Consider the following 25,400-nt stretch of genomic DNA (forward strand, 5'->3'; position numbering starts at 1 on the left):
TGGTTCGCTCGAGGGTCGCGCGCGGTGGCGAGCATGATGTCGAGGGGTGCTAGGGCAACCGTGGCTGCCGGCTAGTCTCGCGCCAGCTGACGAGCCGGCACCTAGACGAGACGAGACAGAGACGGCAATGGCAGCTCCTTTGGTTGTGATGCTGGCGAGCGCCGAAAGACAACGACGCGACGAGAGGCAACGACGCGACGCGTTCGGCATGACCGAAGAAGTGTTTCGAAGGCATTTTAGGCTCTCCAAAGACATAGTGCGACGTCTTTGCGATGAGCTGGAAGAACATCTCGGGCCTCAAATATTTCGTGGTGTCGACACTACGATGAAAGTGCTGTGCGCGCTGCGTTTTTTTGCCACCGGGAGCTTTCAACAGTGCGTCGGGAATGAAGAAGCGATTGCACCGCCGCAGCATTCGGTCAGCCGGATCATTACAGCCGTCGCCAAGGCCATTGCGGTGGTGGGAAAAGAAAAAGGATTGGTTAGATTCCCATCCACGGCGCAACAGAAAGCCGCCGTCAGCTGCTGGCCCAACACACACGACGCCTTTGCTAGGTAGGGGTGCTCCTCAACAAATGAAACGAATATTTCGCGCTGCCTCGCTGAAACATGAGGACCCAGTCGCCTGTCCTTGTGCGACGACATCGTTTCGGTTTCGGCGGCCGAAGAAGTCCAAAACGTAAACAAAGCGAGGCAAGTTGTTTGCATAACGTATGGCACACCACCTAGCGACTAAATAAGAAAACAACACAAATAAAATTACAACTCCCAGTAGCCGTCTGCGCCGCAAGCTCACATTTATTACTGAAAATTATATTTGCAAGTATTCTATACAAACCAATGTTTTTTTTTTATCACACCAGCAACATCCTTCAATTGCTATACCGTCCCCAAAGTACAAACAAAAATGACGACGTGATCTTCAGGCAGACCGCCGCTCGTTGATTGGTTCCCCTCACGCCGCCCCGTTCCACTCTTTCTCCGAGTGACGTAATCCAGACGTAACAGCCAGACCGAACCGGTTCCGAAGCGAACCACTACAGAATACGGCCCCAGCTTCCCTTTAATGGCATGTCCGACCCACCGATCTGCGACTCATGCAACTGTGAAGAGATGATCGAGCACGTGCTGTATCTTTGCAATTCTATGACATCGAACGCAACGTGCCTCGGAGAGTGTTGGATCGATTAGACAGAAAGAAATATTCAGACACTAAGATTCTCGGACCATGGCGCCATGCGTCGCAAGCTTACAAAGCGACGCGGCCACTGCTGCAATTTATGAAATTGACTGGCCTCACTGACCGATTGTAGGCGTGAAATGATGGAGAACGGCGAGAGTGCCTCCTTCCTTCCGTCTCCTTTCTTTCTTTTCATCCCTTAAACCCCTTCCCCCGTGTATGGTAGCAAACCGGACGTGCGTCTGGTTGACCTCGTTACATTTCCTTCGTTCTTTTCCTCCTCTTCCTCCTTCAAGTAGGGAAACCCGTAGGTGATGTGCACCTACAAGATGCGCTGGGATTTAAAGTGGACGGAAGCATAAACCGGTCAGCAGTCGAGATAAGCAAGAGACGCTTAATATCAGTGGAAAATAAAAGAAGGAATTGATATCTGCGGAGTCATTTCATGCATCTACGTAACTGTGCATCATATAGGAGTTTTAAATGAAGAGATAAGTGATAGTGGGATAGGCTGCAATGGATGTTCATAATACCTGATTAGCTCAAGCAGTCTAAGTCCTCGTCGGCCCGTTTCGAAGGGGATGCCAATGGAAATTTTTTATCACCATCTTCAGTAAGCGCCGTTGCTTGCCGCCTGTGCCCTCTCGCAGCGGCTACATTTCCGGCGCGATGTTTTCAGCTGCGGGTAACGAGTACATCTTGCGAAGCCGGCACGGTTCTGATGATCGGCGCAAACAGTTTGAGCTGTCCGAACGCCGGCGAGAATATTTGGTGCTAAGTAAGGACATTTCAAAGGGGGGAGGAGGGGTGATGAGGTGAACTAGAGAAATACGGGCACATCGAGTCGCCAGGACGTTAGTTAGCTGCAGAAAATGCATCGCGGAGTGAGCAAGTCGGCGTTCTTGTCAATCTTCCATCGAGGAGAAAACCTAGCGGCCATTACGCAAGCGTTACAAACAGCTAGCCCATGGCATGCTCAAGAAAAGTTCAAAATGAGTTGGAAAGTCAAACGGGCGTCTACACTCTGCCCTGTGTACGTAGGATAGCATAGTCGTGCTTTCTAGCTAGCGCTGCGTTATTCCATGAAAGAAGAGGCAGCAGTGCCTACTGGAAACGGCGTATTCTTGCGATGGATCGAATAATGCGATTCTAGATTGCTTACTGTTATGGAAACAGTCGCTCTGCGAAATACTCGGTGGAGCGATTTTGGCAAGTGGACGCTCGTTCCTATTTAGACACAACTATTCCTATTTGCAGGCCCAAGTTGAAATCATCAAGGACAATACAGGGGTAATTGGAGATCGCTGGGAGAGGCCACCGTCCTGCCGTAGACATAAATATAAGCTAATAATAATAGTGATGATACGGCGCAGCTTATCGTCCGCCAATCGCTCTGAAATTTCGCACTGAAAAAAAGAAAAAAACAGTTGACAGTATTTTCGCTTACATGTACGGCCACTGGTAGGTGGGTGCGGTGGGTCCGAGCTGCTTGCAAACGTCGCACTTGCATCATTGTTGCAAGCTGGTGAACGGTAAAACTTCAGTGGGGTGCAACCGTATGTTGATAATTTTAGTAGTCATGTTGTTATTAAGTACCTTCTCTTAGGCGCGCATATCGTGACAGTACTGACACCAATCATCGTTTGCCATTCATCTGTTGACTCATTCGTTATCACAAACATAGTGCAGCCGTCCGCCTGTGAAGCCACCGAAGGGCCGCAAGCTATTCGAGCGTTGCTATTTCGAGCGTTGCCCCCTCCCTTGTTTACATTTCTGCTGTGTCATGTGTAAATCTCAGCCGCTGTCAAAGAAAGGAAACTTGCTCTGTGATACTTAGTCTATTTTCACAGTGATTTTGGCTAGCCGCGAGTAAGCAAAAACAATGCGCGCGCACATCTTTGTAATGCCGGCAGGTGGCAGTGAGTATAACGCCCGCGCGAGGCGAGCGAGCCACTTGCCTGTCCTGCAGTAGCGGCCCATGTATCGCTTCGGACACTCGCAGATCTTCGCGGCGTTGCAGCGACCCCCGTTGGCGCATTTGCGGTCACATTCGGGGTCTGGACCTGCAGCACAATTTTCATATCAGTTGCGTGTACAATGTAGTCGTGTTATGATACGTTAAGAAACGCGACAAGACGTGGGGTGTATGTATGTATGTATGTATGTATGTATGTATGTGTGTATGTATGTATGTATGTATGTATGTATGTATGTATGTATGTATGTATTGTACTGTAAACTAAGGAGCAGTGGGGCTGTGGCTTTGAGAGAGAGAACGACGACGAGAGAGACAAACCTTGTTTCGGTGCTCCATCGGCTGTGTTACCTCTCGCTGCTCTATCATTCTAGTCGCGAACGCCTACTGCCCGTGCGCCCACCTCGCCAATATTTCCATCAGTCTCCATTCGCTGTTCTCAAAGCATGGCGCACCCATGACAACCGGCCTATCTGTTATTCGTGCGGCCTACCTGGGCTTTGCCGCCGGCGCGGATGGTATCCTTCGGAATCTACGAGGGAACAAGGCAACGGTTTAGACTCTCCGACCCGTTCCACTTCTGCCGCTCAGCCTTTCGAAACCTCGCCTCCTGCTTCCCGAACCTTCAATACCCGTCGGTCTCCGTCTCCCCGTCGGCGTTCTCTGTCGCCGCTTGTCCGTCGCCCTGAAGCTATCCGAGAGGAAAACTAGGGACTGCAGTTCCGGAGGCAAGAACTGCGATCTCAACGAACTCCTTAAGACCTCATTTATTTCCTTTGAACGTCCTTGAAGTTTATGCAGAAGACTTTGCCGTTCATGCGCTTGTAGACACGGGAGCAGCTGTATCAGTGATTTCGGACCAGCTTCGTCTTAACCTTAGAAAAGTCGCGACGCCATATTCTGCCATTTCATTACGTACAGCAAGCGCTGCGCCGATTTAACCCTTCGTGAAGTGTACCGTGCGTGTTGTTATAAGCGGCACTTTATACCATGTTGAGTTCATTGTTCTGCCTCGCTGCTCCCATGCCATGATTTTAGGATGGGACTTTCTATCCTTTCATCATGCTGTTATAGATTGTGCCCGTGCTGAACTCGCGCCGTCGCCATTCGGCCACACCGTTTTTGAAGATAATGATGATGCTTCCGGTCGTGTGTTCGTCACCTCCGACACCGAGATTCCTCCATACTCTGCCGCACTTGTACCAGTTTCCTGCGTTGGGTTTTCCGACTCCACAGTTCTTTTCGCGCTGTCTAAGCTTGTTGCTCGCGGTCATCCCTCCTTGCTTCATTTTGCCCTTCTTGCGATTCGTCAAGGTTCCAGCGCACTTCATGTATCGAACCTGTTTCCTTGCCCTGCTAGCCTCCTCCACGATGAGTGTCTTAGTTATGCTGACGAAATCGAACCAAGCATCCTTTACGATGTGCCTGACGACCCGGCTTCTCCTTCGGTTGACGCTCTGGCCCTTCAAGTCTCTCCTCCCACGCGGCCGTGTGACCCAACATTTTCCCGGTGTATTGATCCCAAACTCACTCCAGGTCAGCACGCCCAGATCGTCGATCTCTTTGACTGCTTTCGCACGTCATTCGACCTACAACAATCTCGCTTAGGCCGTACTTCCACTGTTATCCATCACATCAACACCGGCAACCATGCGCCTTTATGCCACAGGCCGTATCCTGTATCCGCCACGGAGCGTAGCGTCATCGCTGAGCAAGTTGGAGACATGCTACAATGCGGCGTGATGCAACCTTCGCACAGTCCCTGGGCTTCTCCTGTAGTGCTGGTCAAAAAGAAAGATGGCACAATGCGCTTTTGCGTGGACTACCGGCGACTTAATAAGATCACCCGCAAGGACGTTTATCGACTAGCCCGTATTGACGACGCGCTAGACTGCCTCCAAGGCGCCGAATTCTTCTCATCTTTAGATTTACGATCCGGGTACTGGCAAGTGCCAGTGGCCGAGTCAGACCGTCAAAAACGGCCTTTATCACACCTGACGGTTTATTTGAATTCACCGTGATGCCATTTGGCCTGTGTAACGCGCCTGCCACATTTGAAAGAATGATGGAAAACATCTTGCGCGGCCTCAAATGGCAGATATGCCTGTGTTATCTGGACGACATCGTCATCTTTTCACCGGACTTTCCTTCCCGCTTACTTCGATTTGAACGCACCCTCAAGTGCATCGCCGATGCTGGCCTCAGCTTAACTTGAAGTGTCGCTTCGCTGCCCAGCAGCTGGTCATCCTCGGCCATGTCGTGTCGAATGAAGGTGTACTCAATGATCCGGCGAAACTACAAGCTGTTGCCCAATTTCCGCGACCAATGACCTTGAAAGAACTGCGCAGCTTCATTGGGTTAGCGTCATACTTCCGCCGTTTCATCCTCAATTTCGCCACCATAATAGCACCTTTAACGCCGCTTCTTCGTGGTGGCCACAACCTTTCGACCTGGTCACCGGATTGCGATGCCGCATTCACAAAGCTGCGTCGTCTCTTGACGTCACCACCAATCCTGCGCCATTTAAACCCAAGCGCTCCAACTGAAATACACACGGATGCCAGTGGCGTCGGCCTTGGTGCCGTTCTCGCTCAGAGAAAGGCTGATTTCGATGAGTACGTCGTCGCCTTCGCCAGTCGTGCACTCACTAAACCCGAATCAAACTATTCGGTAACAGAAAAGGAATGCCTGGCTATAATTTGGGCCATAATCAAATTCCGTCCGTATCTCTATGGACGCCTATTCGACGTGATAACTGATCACGACTCGCTGTGCTGGTTGTCGTCCTTAAAAGAACCATCCGGTCGTCTTGCTCGATGGGCCCTTCGACTGCAGGAGTACGACATCCGAGTGCTGTACCGTTCTGGCCGAAAACACTCGGATGCGGATGCTTTGTCTCGTTCGCCACTAACAGACGAGGTTAGCTCCCCGAAGGCCTCCGAGTACGAGTCTTCCCTTGCTGCCACGAACATTCGTTTGGAGCAGCAGACCCATGGATGGCGTCCATGCTGAGTTTCTTGTCCACCCCATCAATACCCACTACCAATCGCGCATTACGTCGCCAAGCACACCACTTTTCCATTCGCGACGGGCTCTTGTACCGTCGTAACTACCTCCCGCACGGCCGCAAATGGTTGCTTGTCATCCCTCGGCAACTGCGTTCGGATATTTGTGCAGCGTTCCACGACGATCCCCAGTGCGCTCATGCAGGTGTACTCAAGACATACGCGCGCTTACGCCTTCGTTACTACTGGCGGGGGATGTATCGATTCATCCTTCATTATGTCCGCTCCTCCTTCGTTTGCCAACGCCGCAAAGATCCACCTCGTCGTGCAACCGCCCCATTGCAGCCGTTGCCTTGCCCAGCACGTGCTTTTGATCGAGTAGGCATCGGCATGTATGGACCTCTGCCAACCACATCAGACGGCAATCGCTGGCTAATCGTGGCCATCGACCATCTTACGCGCTATGCGGAAACTTCCCTTTGTCCAGTACTTCTGCACGTGACGTCGCCTGGTTTCTCCTGCGCCACATCATCCTTCGCCACGGAGCCCCCAGGGAATTACTTAGTGACAGAGGCCGCGTTTTCCTCTCCGACGTCATCGAGGCTGTCCTCAAAGAATGCCGCATTATTCATCGCACCACTACTGCATATCATCCGCAGACAAATGGCGTGACCGAGCGCTTTAATCGCTCTTGGTGACATGCTGGCCATGTACGTTGTAACCGACCAAAGCAAATGGGACCATGTTCTACCATTTCTGACCTACGCTTATAATACCGCCACGCAGACAACCACGGGATTTTCGCCCTTCTTTCTCCTGTACGGACGCGAACCTTTTTCCACAATGGATACTATCCTTCCGTACCGCCCTGACACCACGGAAACCACTACCTCATCCGAAGCTGTTGCACACGCAGAAGAGTGTCGCAAGCTATCCCGTATGTTTACAGCAGAAGACCAGCCACGCCAGAAGCACCATCGAGAAACTTCACATGCCCCTGTATCCTATGCTCCTGGCTCGCAAGTGTGGCTTTGGGTTCCAGTCCCTACCCCTGGACTGTCACCGAAACTCGCGTCGAAGTGCCAGAGCCCATACCGTGTGATCAACCAAACGTCTCCAGTCAACTATATCGTGGAACCCCTCGAGCTACCTTTCAATCGTCGCCGTGGAGGACGTGAAATTGTGCATGTCCAGCGTCTAAAGCCGTACTATGACCCGCCTCTGTTCTACCCGTAGGTCGCCGGGACGGCTTCCTTTACCGCGAGGGAGGTAACTGTACTGTAAACTAAGGAGCAGTGGGGCTGTGGCTTTGAGAGAGAGAACGACGACGAGAGAGACAAACCTTGTTTCGGTGCTCGATCGGCTGTGTTACCTCTCGCTGCTCTATTATTCTAGTCGCGAACGCCTACTGCTCAAAGTGCTTCACGACAGTATGTATGTATGTATGTATGTTGTGCAAAACAGGACAGATATATATATATACACATATACCACGAAGGTTACTTAAATGATATTGCGCGACAAAAAACGACACGGACGTGAGAGAAGACGACACACGTCTTCTCTCACGTCCGTGTCGTTTTTTTTTCGTGCAATATCATTTAAGTAATGGATTACCAACTTGCCAGGAATGCTGCTCTTATAACAGAGGTCTTTCATAGGACAGGCGCTAGAGTCTTGCAGTAGACTTAAGGAAACACATAAGAGATATCAAGTATAGTTTGTCCGTACTAAATGAAAACTACAATAATTGAAAGCATCAGTCAAGTGCGTCGCAAAAAAAAAGAACGAAGAGTAACATTGCTTCGAACGAAACATGGCGCCCAGAGTGCGCAAGTGAAGGACCAAAATGTAAGACTCAAACAATATGAGCAACACTCGAGGTGTCTAAGCGTGGAGGTCCAACGCATGCCACATACTCTTATGAAAAAAGAGCCAGCGCAATCTATTATTGCAGTGAAATTGAGGCATGCGATCGCGTTCAAACCGCGAACACCGTGATACAGTTCGCACGCAGGGCTGAGCGCAATTTGTTTCCTCCGCGTGGTTTCTTTGGAAGCAGCTGGTGAGAAAGGGGCTGCGGTCAAATGAGCGCTCGTGCCCCGCCATGACGCGTCTGTCCGGCGGGGCTGACGCAACATGGAAGAGTCAGGGTTGCGAGCGAGTACGAACCAGAAACGAGAAAGGAAGACATTTCTGCGCAAGTCAGACGGCAGCTATGCTGTTAGACAAGTGTTAATGTCTTACCGCTGTGCAAGCCTCCCGAGCAGTTTAGTTTGAGCGTGCGACCACAGGTTTGAATCCGTATGCATTGGGTCCTATACTGCTTATTCCGTATGCTGCAATGGCGTGCTTTCAACCTGGTGCTCGCTATCTGATAAACAAGCAAGGGGACATGGAAACGTTTGTTAAAAAGCATTGGCGCACTTTTCAATGTTATGACGGTGACTGAAACATGCTATAATGATCTATCCATATATTTCGTGCATCCTGTCGCTCATGCTTCTTTCTTAGTTGTCCAGGTAATCGGATTGATGGCGTAGCGCTTGTTGAAAAGATATTGTAGGTGATCTTATCGAAGCGTTGAGGGGAATCGCTGGCGATTATAAAATACTGGCTCTTTGTAGTTGTAAAAGTGCATTCGCGATTTTACACCAACTTCCCTGGGTGACTTTAGGGCATTTGATTGCTCTCCTAAAAAACTGGTCTTTTCTTTTTTTGTGCGTACGGCGTACGCTCCTCAGCGAAACTTTGATGCATTCCTGGGTGTTCACTTGAGTGTCATATTGTCCCAAAGAAATCACGCCGCGGACTCCCTTTTCGTCGTGGGGTCGATGCGGGGGAGTCGGGGGGTGTGGTGGAAGCGCGCGACCGCGACGCCTCGTGCAGGCGCGTCTGGAACGTGTCTCGCATTCGTTTCACGCTTGTCTGTCCATCGGGGGGACTCATTGCATTTGTGGTGTGTTTTCGCGACAATGTCTGATCGCTTAAACTGTGGCCCCTATTGGATCAAGTCGGCTTGCCCGATTGTTGCGAGCAGTGGGGAAGCCTGCGTCTCCTCCGGCGTTCCGCGGGTCCCTTGGATGCTGTGGAAACCAATTTAAGGAAGGGGTTTCGGGGAAACCAGGCTAGTCAGGAAGGCCGTCCATTACCGGTATGACATCGCTTTGCATGTATTAGGTGTACAGTACAAATTTAAAGTAATGCCAAGTTAATAAACCTAGTTTTCGAACGATACCTCTCGTCGTCGTCGTCGCACCTGCACTTGCCTCCGTCGGAGCTCCCTTCGTCTCTGTGCTGAGCTGATGCGCCCCAACAGCTGCGTCACTTCGCTACATCCAAGCAACATGGGCCCAAGAGCGACGGCAATATTTCATCACGGGAAATGAGATTGATGATGTCATTAACAAACCAACGCGAATAAACCGTAAGAGCGCTTCTTTATTGGATGTGTTTCTTTATTCAAAATATGCATTTCATCGCTGCTGCGCGTTGTGAAAAGTGCTCTTCAGGACGCCGATGTCTTACCCCTGCCTCGCACGAAAACAACATTAAACCTCACAGTCGGCGGCCACTTACGGTTGTCGGCGCATTGCTTCTGTAGACGCAGCCGAAGCGGCGTGCCGCTCAAGTAGCGCCCCTTCTCGTTCTCGATGCGAAGCCCGATCCCGAACGACGCCGTTCCGGTGACGTTGCCCCAGCACGGCAGGAACACTTGGAACACTGCAAACCACAGTGAACATTGGTTGTGGCCGCAACACATTCGCGCGTACGTGAGATGATTGGCGCACAGTCGAAAAATATGCACGGGATAGTGAAGATAACTGTATAGAAAAACACAAGTACTTTGTCTTAAGCCGGACTGCGGCGTGCAATATAACCCTTGAATTTGCCTTGAAATATTATTAGGACCCGTGCGTGGCGCTTGCCGCAAATCGCAGCGTATAATTTATATAGTTATTAAGATCCAGCTTTCAGGGTGGATGGATGGATGGATGGATGCTCTTTGGAACGGGGTAGTGGGCTGCGCCACCAATCTCTCGTTATTCTACTGCCTAATCTGCTAACAATGCTTCAAAAAATAAGCAATAAAAACAAGAAGAGGAAAGGGAAAAAAACCACGTATAATTCCTATCGCTAAACTTTCTGAATCCCTATTAGGAACTTTGTTTTTGTACGCCTCTATTTGTCGTTTTCCTACTTTTCTTCCACCGATCTTCCTACCGCCTTTTACTAATTTCTGCTGGGGACATGCTTACTTTCCCCCTGCTCTCGCTGAAACCAAGCGCTTCAAGGAGGCAAGAGATATCTAAACTGACCGCTGGGCAGATATCTTCACATTCCAACAAAACATCGTCCATCGTTTTCCTAGCTTTACCGCAGAAAGCACATGCTTCTCCTTCCTTGTTTTATCTCCCTTCATAAGTGCGCGTTCTAAGGCGTCTTGAGCTCGCTTCAAAAAGTAATGAGCGTCCTTTTGAGTTATCATAAATTGTTTATCTCCTGATTTAATTTTTTTCCCCGAAGTAGTTACTAACAGCCGGTATCTTTTCCACTGCCGCCACCCATGAGATTATCTCAGCCTCTCTGACTTTCCACTTGACGTTCTTTCTTGCCATGCTGCTCACCATACCGGTCGCATACTTGCTGGTAAGCTCCATAGTTATTTTCCTCCACTCTGAATCAATGTTTTTTCTGCAGAAATACCTCAACGCTCTCCCAGCCTATTTAGTTTCTTCCATATTCCTCAGTCGTTCTTCATAATCAATTTTACTGCGAGCTTCCTTCACTTCAAAACTAGTCCAGCCGATATCACCCTGCACTGCTTCATTTGTAGTCCTCACGTGAGCGCCCAATGCGAGGCGTCCCACTGACCACTGGTTGCCATCGAGTCCTGATTGTACCTCTGATTTCAAGCAAACAACAGCATTTCCAAAATTAGGTCCTGGAACCATTCCAGCTTTCCACACACCCCGGAGCACCTCGTACCTATTGTATCCCCATAGCGCTCTGTGCTTCATTATGGCCGCATTACTCGTCCCCTTTGCTGTTTTTATTCTTTCCTGTATTGCCATATACATATTGCCATCGTTTATCCATGTACCAAGATATTTATATTATTTTACCGGAGGTATTTCCTGGCCCTGTGTTGCCGCTGTCTGTTCACTGTTTTAGTTGAATACCCTAACAATTGATTTTCTCAAGCTAAATTTCAAACCTAAATTGTTGCCTTCCTGCCCACAGATATTAGCCAAACGTCGCAAATCACTTTGCTTGTTAGCCAGCAACACAATGTCGCCAGCATAATATAAACCTGGGAGCTGCTGCTCTATTTCTGTATCCGCCTGTTTGCATGAAAGATTAAACCCGATATTACTTCCTTCTAGCACCCTCTCCGTCCTCACCATGTACATCATAAACAGCAGCGGGGATAAAGGGCACCCCTGCCTCAGTCCCTTGTTGATATGAACTTTCTCCTCGCTCTTTATCCCTTCCCATTCAACGCAAACGCTATTTTCTAGGTAAATCTCTCTCAAAAGCTGTAGACTATCGTCACCTAACCTTTCTCTCAGCTCATTTTACATATCGCCTCATTAGCAACCACTACGGCTCTTCGTACGCGACGGTCGTGTACAGGCGCCTCCGGCACCGTGGACACCATGATCACATCACCGTGCACACCCCTGAGGGGACAGCTCGCGCAAGCCGTCTACTCCTTTCGCCAAGCGCTTTGCTAGTGATGTCTCTTTCCTCTTTAGGACGTCATTTAGCCCACCTGCTGCTATGACAAGGTTGCGCACGTGGGCATTTTCCGCGATCTTTGCTCTTGATCATTCCATGACAGAGCCGAGTGTTCGCCTTGGAAATGTCCTTGCCGCCACTCTTTTATCGCCTTTCACCCCCTCCAGAATTGCCTTTGAGCCCCTAGACAGGTTTTAGTCGCCGGCAATAATCACCATTTCACTTTCTCCTACCTCTCCCTGCTTCCCTTTGTCCTTTTCCGCGCGGTTCGGACTTGACAAGGGGCATTGACCCCCTGCGCTCTTGCTTTCTTCGCGTGGCGGCCTCAAGGTAGGTGCTGCTCCTTCCAGCTACACCTTCACCATGTTGCACGCCTTCCATGGATGGATAAATGGAAGGTAGGAGCGTCCCCTTTGAAACGGGGTGATGGCAGTTGCCACCATGCTCAGCTTTTTATTTTTGTTTAACTGTGTTGTAAGTTATTAAAATTCGCCATTTTCTTTAAATACTTCTTCCTGCACTTTTAACCTTATGTCACCTCTCTGCTTTTGCGCCACCAATCTTCCAATCGCTTTTTGCTAATTTCCACCTGATATTTATTTACAAGACTACTGTTATCTCTAAACCCTAGGGCCTCAGGAAGCGTGACTGTGCCCGCATCGACATCGTGATGGATACCATCATATTTTAGTATGAGGTGTTCTATTGTTTCTACAGATTTACCACACACAGTAGATGTCTTTTTCTTCATTAAATTTCCTTTTATAGCTGCGCGTTCTAAGACATCCTGACCTAGCTTCAAAGAGCAGGGCAGTGCCTTTTGAGGTATCATAAAACGTTTCCTTCCTGATCTGCTGTTTCCAGTATCGATATAGTTCATAACTATGCTTCTTTTCCAGGGAATTTATCCAGTTTTTACCTTCCGCGTTCTTAACCTGTCGGTTAATGCTCTGTCTTTCTCCGTCCTCGTGTCTGGCATACTTACTGGTTAGCTTCCTAGTTCTTTTCCACTATTGTGAGTCAATGCACTTTCTGTATAGGTATTTAAATACCTTATCTGCCCGCCTGTTATCGTCCAATTTCCTCAGGCGTTTTTCGTATAGGATTTTACTCTGAGCTTCCCGTGCTTCGACCGATGCCCAGCCCATATCTCCCTGTACTGCCTCGTTGTGGTTTTCCCGAGGGCACCTAGTGCTAATCTTCCAACAGCTCTCTGATTTACTTCTAGTCTCGACTGAACTTCTGCCCTGAAGCACAGGACCGCATTCCCGAAAGTAAGTCCCGTACCATTACTCCCTTCCAAATACCTCTCAGTACGTCATACCTGTTGTACCCCCACAATGCCCTATGTTTCATTATCTCGGCATCTCTTCGCCCTTTTGCTATGAGAGACTGTTCGTGCTTTTTCGTATACATCTGCCCTTTTTGTATCCATACCCCAAGATATTGGTATTCGGCCACTCGGGGTATTTCATGGCCTTGTATTGTAAACTCCTGATCAGTTGTATCGTTGGAAAACATCCCACCGGACTTAGCTGCGCTAAAACTGAATCCTAGACTATCTCCTTTGTCTCCACAATAATTTACCAGAGTTTGCAAATCTTCCTGGCTATCTGCTAACAGTACAATATCTTCCACATACATTAAACCCGGTAGTCGTTGGTATGACAGATTATACCCTAGATTCCTTCCTTGTAGCCTTCTTTACATACTTATCATATAAAGCATGAACAGCAGCGGTGGTAGAGGACAACGTTGCCTTAATTCTTTGTGTACCTCGACCAGTTGTGGCACTCTTCATTCCTTCCCATGTATTTTCAACATTATTTTCTCGATATATTTCCTGTAGGAAATTAATTACCTCATGACCGATATCTTCATCTTTTAATATTTTGCACAGTAATTCCCTGTTCACGTTGTCGTATGCACCGCTTATGTACAGGAAGGCTAAATACAGAGGTCTATTTTCCGCCTTAGCTATTTCTATGGACTGGGTAAACACGAACAGGCTATCATCTAAGCGCCTACCACTTCTGAACCCGTTCTGAGGTTCTCCGAGTATTCTATTACTTTGTACCCATGACTGAATTTTTAATTGCACCGCCTGTATCGCCACCTTATATATAACTAATGTTGTCGTAATTGGTCGGAAGGACTTTATGTTCGTCGTATCGCCTTTCCCTTTATAAATCAAATTCATTTTACTCTGTTTCCAGCTGTGCGGAATTCGCTTATTTGTTATGACTGCCTCCAATGCTTTTATCAGCCTTTCCTTGCTTCTTGGGCCATGTTTATTATTTACCTTGACTGGAAGTTCGTCTATCCCTGCGGACGTGCATTTTGCAACATTTGCTTCCGCCTTTTTCCAGTTAAGATTGGTCAGTTCTACGCTGTTTTCTATTATGCTATCCTGTGTTGCTCCCTCATTTGGGGCGATTACCCTATCGTCTTTCCTAATTGACTCAGCTATAACTGAACCAATGTAGTTCACAGCGTCATCTCCCTCTGAACATTTTCCTGCGGCATCGTGAATCTGTTCCTGCTTTCTGTGATTCGCTTTACCCAGGCAGCTTATGTGGTTCTAGAATTTTCCTTACCCCCCTTTAGTTGCATCGCGAATTTCAGCCAGCCAGCGATCAGAGGACTGCTTTAGTTTAGCCTGAACGAGGACCTGCACTTGTTGTTTCTTTTGTCGATAAGATTCCGATTTTTGGCCTATTTCCTCATCAGATAACGGCGCCCTCTTTCTTTCTCTGTGTTCCCGTGATGCCAACCATCGTTGTTCAATGGCCTCCCTAATTTTCTCATTCTACGAACTTCGTGGCTTCCTCTTTCCTGTCCAGCGTATTATTTCTTTTACTTTTTTTATTTTTGTACTAATGAGTAATTCTAACTGAATATAATCCCACTTTTCCATAGATGTTTCCAGCTTGCTATACATCCCCTGCGACATTAAGCAGTAGTCAATGGTCGTTTACCTGTTAAGGGATTCCCGCGTGATTTGTCCCTCACACTTAGTTTCTCTATTTACTATGACTAGGTTGCGTCGCTCACAGAAGTCTACCATCACCTTCCCGTCACAATCTGTGTATCCATCCAGATCCTCGATGTGGCCATTCATGTCACCCAGCAGACAAATATCGGCACCTTCTCCAAACTGCTTTGTATTATTACGATATTATCGGTAGATACCCGAGAGACGAGCCGCCGCGAGAACGACGACGAAGTGGGCCTGTGCCCTTGGCGCGAGAAAATGTCGGCCTGGCGCTCTGGCTCCAGTCCAGTGTAAATAGCTTGTAAATAGCCTCTTCCGTTTGTATCTTTCTACACGTAACATCCTGGTGGAGGTGAGCGATCCCCGTCCTCGCCACGGAACTCCGGAGTGGTCGGTACATCGAGCTTGTCACCATGCCTCCCGGTGACGAGACTACCTCTGCAACGGCTTCGGCTTATCCAACTGCTCCCGTCGTCACGGTTGCCCAACATCGCGACCCTGGTGTGTTCTGTGGCCTGGAGGGACAGGACGTTGATGAATGGATCAAGCTATATGAACATGCCAGCGCTAATAACAGGTGGGACCCAACGATCATGCTCGCCAATATTATCTTCTATCTCGGCGGCACCCCACGCGTGTGGCACCAGACGCATGACGACGAGATAACCAGTTGGGACAATTTCAAAGAAAAGCTCAGGGAACTATGCGGCGACCCCATTGGCCGCAAGGTTGCCGCGAGAAAGGCTCTTGCGTCTCGTGTTCAGACATCTACAGAGCCGTACGTTTCATACATCCTCGACGTCTTGGCTCTATGCCGAAAAGCTGACGACGCTATGCCTGAAGCTGATAAAGTGTCACATGTCCTAAAAGGCATCGCCGACGACGCTTTCAATTTGCTTGTTTTCGGCAACGTCTCTACAATCGACGCCATCATTAAAGAATGCCGTCGCCTTGAACAGGCTAAGAGCCGTCGTATCACACACCACATCACGCGGCTACCCAACACTGCTGCTACGTCGACATGTGAGGGTTGACCACGTCAGGCTACCACCTGTGACGACGTCACCCGTATTGTTCGCCGCGAGCTCGAGGCCGCCTGTCCGCCAGCTTTCGCCGCGACGCCTCCCGATCCGCCAGCAACCACGATTCCGATGATTTAGGCCGTAGTCAGGCAGGAATTTGAGAACATGGGTCTGAACTCCGTGTATTCCACGTCTCGACCCAGCGTTCCCCAGTTCTCTACCAGCCCTCCTCGTCCCCGACAGTCCTTTTCTGCCATATCTCGCCGCAACCCGTCCGAATGGCGTACTCCTGATGACAGGCCGATCTGCTTCCACTGCTGTCGCATCGGCCACGTCGCTCGTCACTGCCGCAACCGATGGCCACCACCTCCTCGGACATACGCCGCCAATTATTCCCGCACTTTTGGACCTTCTGTTCCCTATGCAACCCGCCATGAACCCACTGTTGCTGATGCCCGTGCTCCGAACCTTCGCTACAGCCGCTCACCCTCACCTCGACGCCATCAGTCTCGTTCGCCCCAACCCCGCCGCTTCTCTTCGCCGCCTATCGCCTCCCAGACCCAGCCGGAAAACTAGGCACTGCAGCTTCTGGAGGTGAAGGTGCGTTGTCGACCCTGCCCTCAAATCCTCTGCTCACGTTACCAACGAACCAAAACCTTCTTGACGTTGACGTTGACGGCTATCCTGTCACTGCACTCATCGGTACAGGCGCACATCTTTCTATTATGAGTGCTGCCTTCCGACGACGACTCAAAAAGCTCCTCACCCCTACGTCGGCACGCGTCGTCCGCATTGGGGATGGCGGTACTGTGACTATTATCGGCATGTGTACGGCACGAGTCAGCATTGCCGGCCGCCACACCCCTGTCCTCTTCACCGTGATTGCTCATTGCCCCCACGACCTAATTCTCGGCCTCGACTTTCTCTTCGCGCATTCTGCCCTTATTGGCTGCTCTGTCAGTACCCTTCGCCTTGAGTTGCCGATTCTCGCAGAACCTTCTGGCGCACCCCAGTGCCGCCTACGCCCCACCGGCTTTATTCGCCTGCCGCCAAAATCAATAGCCTATATCGAACTCTTGTCTTCCCCACCAGTCCCTGATGGCGAGTACCTCGTCACTCCTCTGCCCGACATTCCACTACAGTATGACGTTACCGTGCCCCACAGTATACTTACTATTACTGCGAACCGCACTCGCATACCTATCTTTAACTTTGGACTGGCAAAGGAAATTCTACCGCAAGGTATTTGCCTTGCCAACGTTGATTGTCTCGGCGACCATCACGTGGCAGCGTTATCAACCAATGCTTCTTGCGAGCTTAGCAGGCCCATCGTGCCAGTCTCGGCCGCCGATCCCAAGATACAGAAAATGGTTGCGACGGACCTGTCTTCTGCGCAGGCTGAAGACCTTTACCAAGTATTATCGTCCTACAGAGATATTTTCGACTTCGACGATCGCCCTTAAGGCCAGACGCTCGCGGTCAAGCATCGGATTCTTACTGGCGATGCTACTCCTATTCACCGACGACCGTATCGAGTTTCTGCGTCGGAACGCCGAGTAATTCAAAGCGAAGTCAACAAAATGCTAGACAAAAACATCATTGAGCCTTCTTCGAGTCCCTGGGCATCACCTGTAGTGTTGGTTAAGAAGAAGGATGCCACGTGACGCTTCTGTGTAGACTACCGCCATCTGAACAACATTACTAAGAAGGACGTCTACGCGCTCCCACGTATAGGCGATGCCCTTGACTGCCTCCACGGTTCCAGCTATTTCTCTTCTGCCGACCTTCGTTCTGGATACTGGCAGATTGCTGTTGACGATATGGAGAGAGAAAAAACCGCGTTCATCACACCTGATGGCCTATACCAATTTAAAGTAATGCCGTTTGGATTATGCAACGTCCATGCCACCTTTGAGCGTATGATGGACTCGTTGCTTCGTGGTTTCAAATGGTCCACATGTCTCTGCTACCTCGACGACGTCATCGTCTTCTCGCCCACGTTCGACACTCACCTTGAGCGTCTAAGAGCTATACTTGATGTATTTCGAAAGTCGAAGCTGCAGCTTAACTCGTCCAAATGTCGTTTCGGCCGCCGCCAAATTACTGTTCTGGGCCACCTTGTTGACGCTTCCGGAGTACAGCCTCATCCCCACAGAACTCGCGCTGTCTGAGACTTTCCCGTTCCGAAGACAGTCGCAGACGTTCGAAGTTTTGTAGGGCTATGCTCGTACTTTCGTGGTTTTATTCAAGATTTCGCGGCAATTGCTAGACCCCTCACTAATCTTTTGAAGAAAGGCGTACAATTCTCGTGGGGTACTGCAGAAGCCGCCGCCTTCTCTCGTCTCGTCACTCTTCTCTCCTCACCAAGCATTCTCGCTCACTTCGACCCTGATGCCCCTACAGAATTGCGTACAGATGCCAGCGGTCATGGCGTAGGCGCCGTCTTAGCCCAGCGTCAGCGTGGCCAGGATCGCGTTATTGCTTATGCAAGCCGGCTCCTCACACCATCGGAGCGCAACTATTCCATTACGGAACGAGAATGCCTTGCTGTAGTCTGGGCGGTTGCGAAGTTCCGTCCTTACCTCTACGGTCGCCCTTTTTGCGTAGTGACTGACCATCATTCTCCCTGCTGGCTCTCATCCCTAAAAGATCCTACAGGCCGGCTTGGTGGATGGGCTTTGAGACTACAAGAATTTTCGTATTCTGTGGTCTACAAGTCTGGCCGCCTGCACCAAGACGCTGACAGCCTGTCGCGTTACCCTGTTGACGACCTGACTCCTCCAATATTACCAGTGCTGTTGTGTATTCTCTGTGTCGCAGCTGCTTCATTTCGCCGCCGTCGTAACCTTCATCCGGACGGCTCCGAGTTCCTACTTGTCAGACCTAAACACCTCCGCTCAACCGTTCTAGAAGAGCTCCACGGCGCACCAACGGCAGGACACCTCGGCGTATCTCGAACCTATGACCGTGTACGTCGCCGTTTTTTCTGGCCGGGCCTTGCCCGTTCCGGACGACGTTACGTCGCCGCTTGTGAACTTTGCCAACGACGCAAGAAGCCTAGTAGATAGAAGTAGATACCCGAGAGACGAGCCACCGTGAGAACGACGACGAAGTGGGCTTGTGCCCTTGGCGCGAGAAAATGTCGGCCTGGCGCTCTGGCTCCAGTCCAGTGTAAATAGCTTGTAAATAGCCTCTTCCGTCTGTATCTTTCTACACGTAACAGTATCGTCATCGAGCCACTTCACTAGATCCTTGTTCTCTTGCCTGCATTTGTCCCCTGTCACTAAATAAACTACTCCTAGCCATGTCTTTTTACCGGCAATAGTACCTGATACCCAAATATGGTATTTGCAAGTTAACTTTATTCTTTGCCTATTTGTTCGTTGATGTATCAGCATACCTACTCCTCCTCCCTGCCTTTCCGTTGTTGTTCTGTTGCTCCCTTTCCAGACGTAGCCCTCAATAAACGGTGGGTCTTCTAGATCCGTGAGATGTGTTGCGACTAGCGCGCATACACCTACTTCATCGTCCTTTAACTGCTGCTCTATTTCTAACCACTTCGCTCTCTTTCTACCGGCTTGCATGATTATGTACCTGATCCTGGTGTTACATTTCTTTCTGTAGTTTTCTTCCTGGACCTCCTAGTGGCCATTTTATTGGTGTCAGCCCCTATTGTTGCACTTTCTACATTGTTTCTACCTACCCCTACGCCCTCTGCTGCAGTGCAACCCCTAAAAAAGCTATTGCCCGGCCTGCCAGGCGCCAGCCGATCTCGGCTCCTAGCCTTCCATGAAAGTGGATGCCATCTCATGTGAAGCCACCGCCAAAGCCTGCTCTATGCATTTCTCTGTTTGTCTGCCACTTCAAAGCCTTTCTCCTGGCTTAGCTTTCTTATGCCCGATCAACAGCCACAACATCCTTAGTAATTTCTCCGTTCCGTCCTTGCACCTCCGGCACTGTGCACACCACGATCTGGAGTTGCTGTGCTATCGCCCTTAAATCGTCAACTCCCTCCGCTAATATTTCCACTACTTTTGCGGCTTCACTATTCAGGACATCATTTAGCCCCGCCGTCCAGCAGGTCTCGGCGGCTCTTGAAAGACAAAGGCCGAGCGAAACCAACGGAACGTTGCCCCTCAGGGCGACCGACCGCGGGAGCTACAGGCGCTGGAGTTGAGTAGACAACACCCGCTGAGAAGACGTCAGGGCCCACGTCGCGGCGCCGCTTAGTCATGGTGTCGTTCTGCAGGCGACTAAATAAAGTTGTTTCTCTCTCTCTCTTTAGCCCCGCATCTACCACTACCAAACTGCGCTCTGGAACGTTCTTAGAAAGTTCGCTTTTTGTCTCTCCCAGTACTGCGTCCATTGTCCTGCCTGGGAACGCCCAGACTGCTACCCGCTTATCACCCTTTACACGCTCCATTACAGTTCTTTTGCACCTACCCATATATGAGTCACCACCGATAAGCGCTAGGGTATTCCCTTCCTCCTTCCTGATTTCCAGATTATGCTGCCTCTTATCATTGACTGTGACCTCATTCCTTGGGGTTAGCTTTCTCCTCTCCTATCCATCGCCTCCGGACTTCCTAGTTGCCACGTGTGCGGAGCTATTGCTGTGTGAACCTGCCTGACCTTCTTTCCTATCGCTGTCCATGCCAGTGCAGGCCCCATCCACGTGGCTGGCGCTGGAGAGTGCGCCAATGTGATTTCGCATTTTTGTCCAACAATTCACTAAGCTGCTCTTAGAGTTTGCACTTCTCTGCTCTATGTACCTGTAGCTCCTTTTCTAGAGCATCCACACGTAACGTTAGGCTGGTGTTCGCTTCGTCAGCCCTGTCCAGGCGTGCACTTAATACGCAACATTTGCACATAAAATCCGTGCCTTCAGCCTCCTCTGTGTTTCCTTCAGCCTCCACCGTGTTTCCTTCCAATTCACCGACGCCTCACACACCTTCAGTTACTTGACCATCTTAGCAGCACTCTATTATCGCTACCACAAAAGCTAGAAAAACAGCACTTGCAACCACGTGCTGAAATAAAATTCTGCCTACCGCAAAAAGCCGATCACCTAGAAAAGAAATACTAACTACCTGTCTAAACTAGTTAGCTCATAAATGAGCCCTGCCAATCATAGCTGCCGGCCGGAAAATACCCGGCCGTTAGGTCACTGACCAGTTTTTCGCGAGCACTTCACCTGACTAGCATCTAAAAACTAGCCTAAATCTAAATCCTCAAAATATTAAAGGAAGGAACCCATCTATTTGTCGTAGTCACGGCGCTCTCGCAGTCGTCCATCTGTCCAGTCCCGTAATCCGAAGAGCATCGAAACAAGCGTCCACACCGTATTTCCACGTACTTTGCTGGCACTCCCTCTACTGTCACGTCGGGGGACTGCGTTTCATTGTCACGACCGTTCTCGTTCACAATGGCGGCCCTGTTCAGGTTTTCCTCGGCGAAGTATTTTTTTCCGCTACCTCTCTGCATCACACTCCATATTTATCTCGTTTTTGAGCTCTTCGACCTGTTTGACAAGCTAATCCTAGAAAGCCTCCATTTTGTTCAGCCTAGCATCGACATCACAGTGTGAGTGGATTGACCCGTTTACCTCTCCATTCTCATTCGGCCCCTTATCTGTATTGAGGAGCCGCCCGCATACTGCACGCTTTCCCGGCTTTCTTGCCATGTAATGCATGGTCTTTTCTGAGACAAATACTATAATACTATAATAATGCAGAGCATATGCCTTCTAGCAAAAACCGATACGCACATCTATATCCTTAAAATGCCGTAAAGTATTTTTCATCAATGTTTAAAAAGCAATCAATGCCGCATAGACTTAAGGTATGCCACGTTTTCGCACGGGGCCACCCTCTTGCTTTCCTACCAAAGCAATATTCCCGATAACAAAACACACCCTGATAGCTATTAGTCTTGCCACTTCCAAACTACTATTTAAAGGCTATAAAGGCAATCTTCCACCCAGTTGCACGTGTTGAAGCACGTGGCGCGAAAGGACGCTCTGACTATCCTGCAAAACCAAATATACACGAAATACACCCGCGCACACGAAAAAAGAAAGAGCGAAAAAAAGGAAACTATCCAATCATTATTTAAAGGCTAAAAAAATCAGCAAATCAAAAACCGAATCGAGCTCAAAGCATGCACAAAAAAAGAACTTGATTTCGTCGCCGCCATGGAGCCCTGCAAAAACACGTCCATCCGCCACAATATCTCCCGCATAAACTAGATGGATCGATGGATGGATGGATGGATAGATGTTATGAGCGGTCCCTTTGGAACGGGGCGGTGGCGTGAGCCACCAAGCTCTTGGTACTGTACTGCCTAATGTCCTATCTAGGCTACAAAAGAACGAAAAAGAAAAAAAAAAGACACTATGAGCTCCCACAACCAAATTTTATGACCCCCTATTGTGAACTTTGCTTTTGCATGTCTCCGTTTTTTTGTCGTTTCCCTACTTTTCTTCCAGCAATCTTCTAATCGCCTTTAACTAGTCTCTATTGCGGAAATGTTTACTTTTCCCCTGCCCTCGCTAAAGCCATGGGCTTCAAGGAGGCCAGTGGTGCCTAAATTGACTGCTGGGCAGATGTCTTCACATTCTAATAAAACATTCTCCATCGTTTACTTAGCTTTACCACAGCAAGCACATGCTTCGGAGGTCCTTTAACCCACCTGCTACTATGACAAGGTAGTGCACGTGGGCATCTTACAGTGGATAATCAGCGCTGTTTGCGGCAACTGCCGGGCTTCCTCGTTTTGAATGGGACGGGCTCATTTTTCGGCAATAAAAAATCGCAGCGGCGAAAATTCCACAAAGTCCGTAAAAAGGCACATTCTAGGAGCTGTACCGCACTTCATAAATGCACCAGTGTTAACATCGGGGCTTCAAATTCTGTTGCCATGACGTGTAAAGTTTGAACGATGGGAACCTATGGAAACTACCGAAATGACGCCTCGTTTTTCAGGACAAAAATGGGCCGTTTGAAAAAAGCTAGACGGAAACCTTCAAATCGCCCGCAGATGCAAGTAGTACGGACACATAGCTTTCACTGCAGCCTGTCATCGTGTCATCACGTATTGAAAACCACGTTCCAAAAGGGCGTTTTATACAACACAGTCGCGTCTTTGATAATACCCATCGTTGCTTACAGCGATTGCTCGGCGCCGTGGTCGATTTGTCTAATTGGTCGTGCCACTAGTCGAGAAAGGGAATCTTATCGAGTTCCGAGAAGGGAAACCGCGGGGGCCGATTTTAGTAAATCCCAGCCATAAGAAACTAATAGATCAAGAAGCCAAAGAAAGCACGCAATAAGCTATTTGTAATATAACGGAGCATTTGGTATGAGCACACAACTACTAAAGACAGGCAACGAGTTAACCAGCAATGGCGGAACCAGCGCAAAGCTTGCACCGACGAATCGTCGTGTTTCTGAGTGAGCAGCGCACTCTGCTTCTGCGAGAAGCGCCGGTCTTCTTCATTACATGTACTTCCCTTCCGGAAAAGAGCCATTCTGGCGACTTATGGGCAGAACACGACTGCAGAGTCATAGTAACGCTTTAGCCGGTCTATATGTGCACGCCCTCGGTGTCGTTTACAAGAAGAAGGCTCAAGCGGCTCGACGACGTAGCTCACGTGCGAAGTTTGCTTGACCACACGGTGCGGGTCTTAGCACTTGGATGTTTCGCCGACTGACCGGAGCCAACTGTGATTCGGCGGTTACAACGCTGGAAGCTTCGATACGTCTCCATAGCGTTTTTGGCGCTGCTGATTACCAGTCAGGCAATCTGGCGACATTTTTCAGCGTGTTTAGCAGCTTGGGAAACTGTCGGCGACTCACTTACATCCTGGTGGTAAGGAGCGTCTAGCGCACAGGAGAGGTCGTGTCTATATAGCAGGAAGTAACGAGAGAATGCAGTCGCGGTCTTCGTACCAGTATTGTCGACGTAAGTCACAAAGGGAATGACAGGGTTCTAGTCTGAGTGATCGGAAGTGATGTACATACATTGCCAGCATATAGCCCAATGTTCGGTTAAATCCTTCTGTTATATCATTCGTTTGAGGATGGCAGGCGTGGTGGTCTCGTGAACGACGCTGCATTCTTCTAGAATTGTTCCGACGACGTCCGACAGCAATACACGTCCTCGGTTGCTAAGCAGCTCACGTGGTGTGCCGTGCCGTAGAATCACGTGGTGCGAAATGGGCTCGCCGATGCAGGTGGCAATGGTGAAGTCGCTGCCTAGCGCATGAGGTGATCGATGGCAATAATTATCATTCAGTTGCCAGCAGGAGTGATGGGAAAGATAGCGCACAAATCAACGCCGACGCGTTCGAAGGGGCGGGCAGGCAACGGCTGTAACGGAGCGGGGAAAGGGGGATTTCAGCGCTGGCAAGCCACGCAGCGACGCCAGTAGTGGCGGACGCGGTTGCCAACACTCCGGCATGTGCGTACTGTGGGTCAGGCGGAAGGCGGCGCATATGCCCTTTGCGTCCTTCGGAGAGAGAGCTGCGACGGTAGAGCAAACCGTCGCGAAGAATGAAACGGTAAGCTTGGCGGTGCATTTCACGAGTGACGGCAGGGATTTTAAGAGAGCGTAAGGGAGAGAGAGACGATGACAAATAAACTGTGTACACTATAGAGCGGCCTTAAAGTCTATCGTAAAGCTCCACAGAGCACAGTATCTTAATAGCACAATTCAGGCCTTCTGCGCGGATGTTCTTTTGGAGAATTGGCCTAGAGCTTTCAGTTCTGATAGTGCACGACTGCCCAATTTGGTCCATTACTCTGCACATCACTTGCCTCTCGGCACGATGGCTCAGGCAGACGCAGGTAACACTTCTAAACACATTAAATCTAGCGGTAGGTCAGCGGATCTGAGGCAAGTGAGTACACTTTCGAGGCGTTGCGGATGCGTCCCAAAGTCGCCTGAAAAGATCTCAATATATTGTTCAGGTAGCAGAGGAATAGTGGCTGACACACGCTATGGACGCTGACGCATATGAGCGTGGAGACCAGTGGGCCTCTTCAATTATCAGTTCCTGACAGTCCCGGACTGCTTGGGACTGCTGTCCCGCATTAGATTTTCTCGAACAGCTTCGGTAGCTCTGCCCATCAGTCAGAGGCTTGCCAGAATCGCGTTCATTTTTCACGAATCGGAAGTCGCGGACTGTACGCAGACTCTCGGAGCTCTCAGCTGATCATTGCTCGCGCAAGCGCAAGCAGCTAGCCGGCGACGGCTGTCTTAAAACGAAGCGCGCGTCGTTTGACGCCATGTTGTGAATGATGCCGTATGCTCCTGTGTACTTTGCGTGTTCCAGACGGCAAATACGATGCACTAAGAAATCACCTACGTTACATCGGTGCTTTGTGTGCCATCATGCGAGTTTTTCCCGAGCGGTCTAATTGTTGCAGCTTTAGCCCTCGCATTTTAAAGATAGAAGCACAGTCATCAGCAGTACATGCTT

General features: G+C 49.7%; 1 protein-coding gene across 5 annotated transcripts in view; it reads right to left on the bottom strand.

The window, feature by feature from the left end:
• The window catches only part of LOC126529774 (protein shifted-like), a 384,912-nt gene that overhangs the window by 121,893 nt on the left and 237,619 nt on the right, over window positions 1-25,400 (bottom strand). For all 5 annotated transcript variants that reach the window (XM_050177290.3, XM_050177288.3, XM_050177289.3 and 2 more), the window contains exons 4-5: window positions 9,740-9,883; window positions 3,139-3,243 (exon numbers count right to left, since the gene is read on the bottom strand). In XM_050177290.3, coding sequence (XP_050033247.2) covers window positions 3,139-3,243; window positions 9,740-9,883 — 249 coding nt within the window. The remainder of the gene's footprint in view (window positions 1-3,138; window positions 3,244-9,739; window positions 9,884-25,400) is intronic.

This window comes from Dermacentor andersoni, chromosome 9, assembly GCF_023375885.2.
Source record: "Dermacentor andersoni chromosome 9, qqDerAnde1_hic_scaffold, whole genome shotgun sequence".
NCBI classification, from domain to species: domain Eukaryota; kingdom Metazoa; phylum Arthropoda; class Arachnida; order Ixodida; family Ixodidae; genus Dermacentor; species Dermacentor andersoni.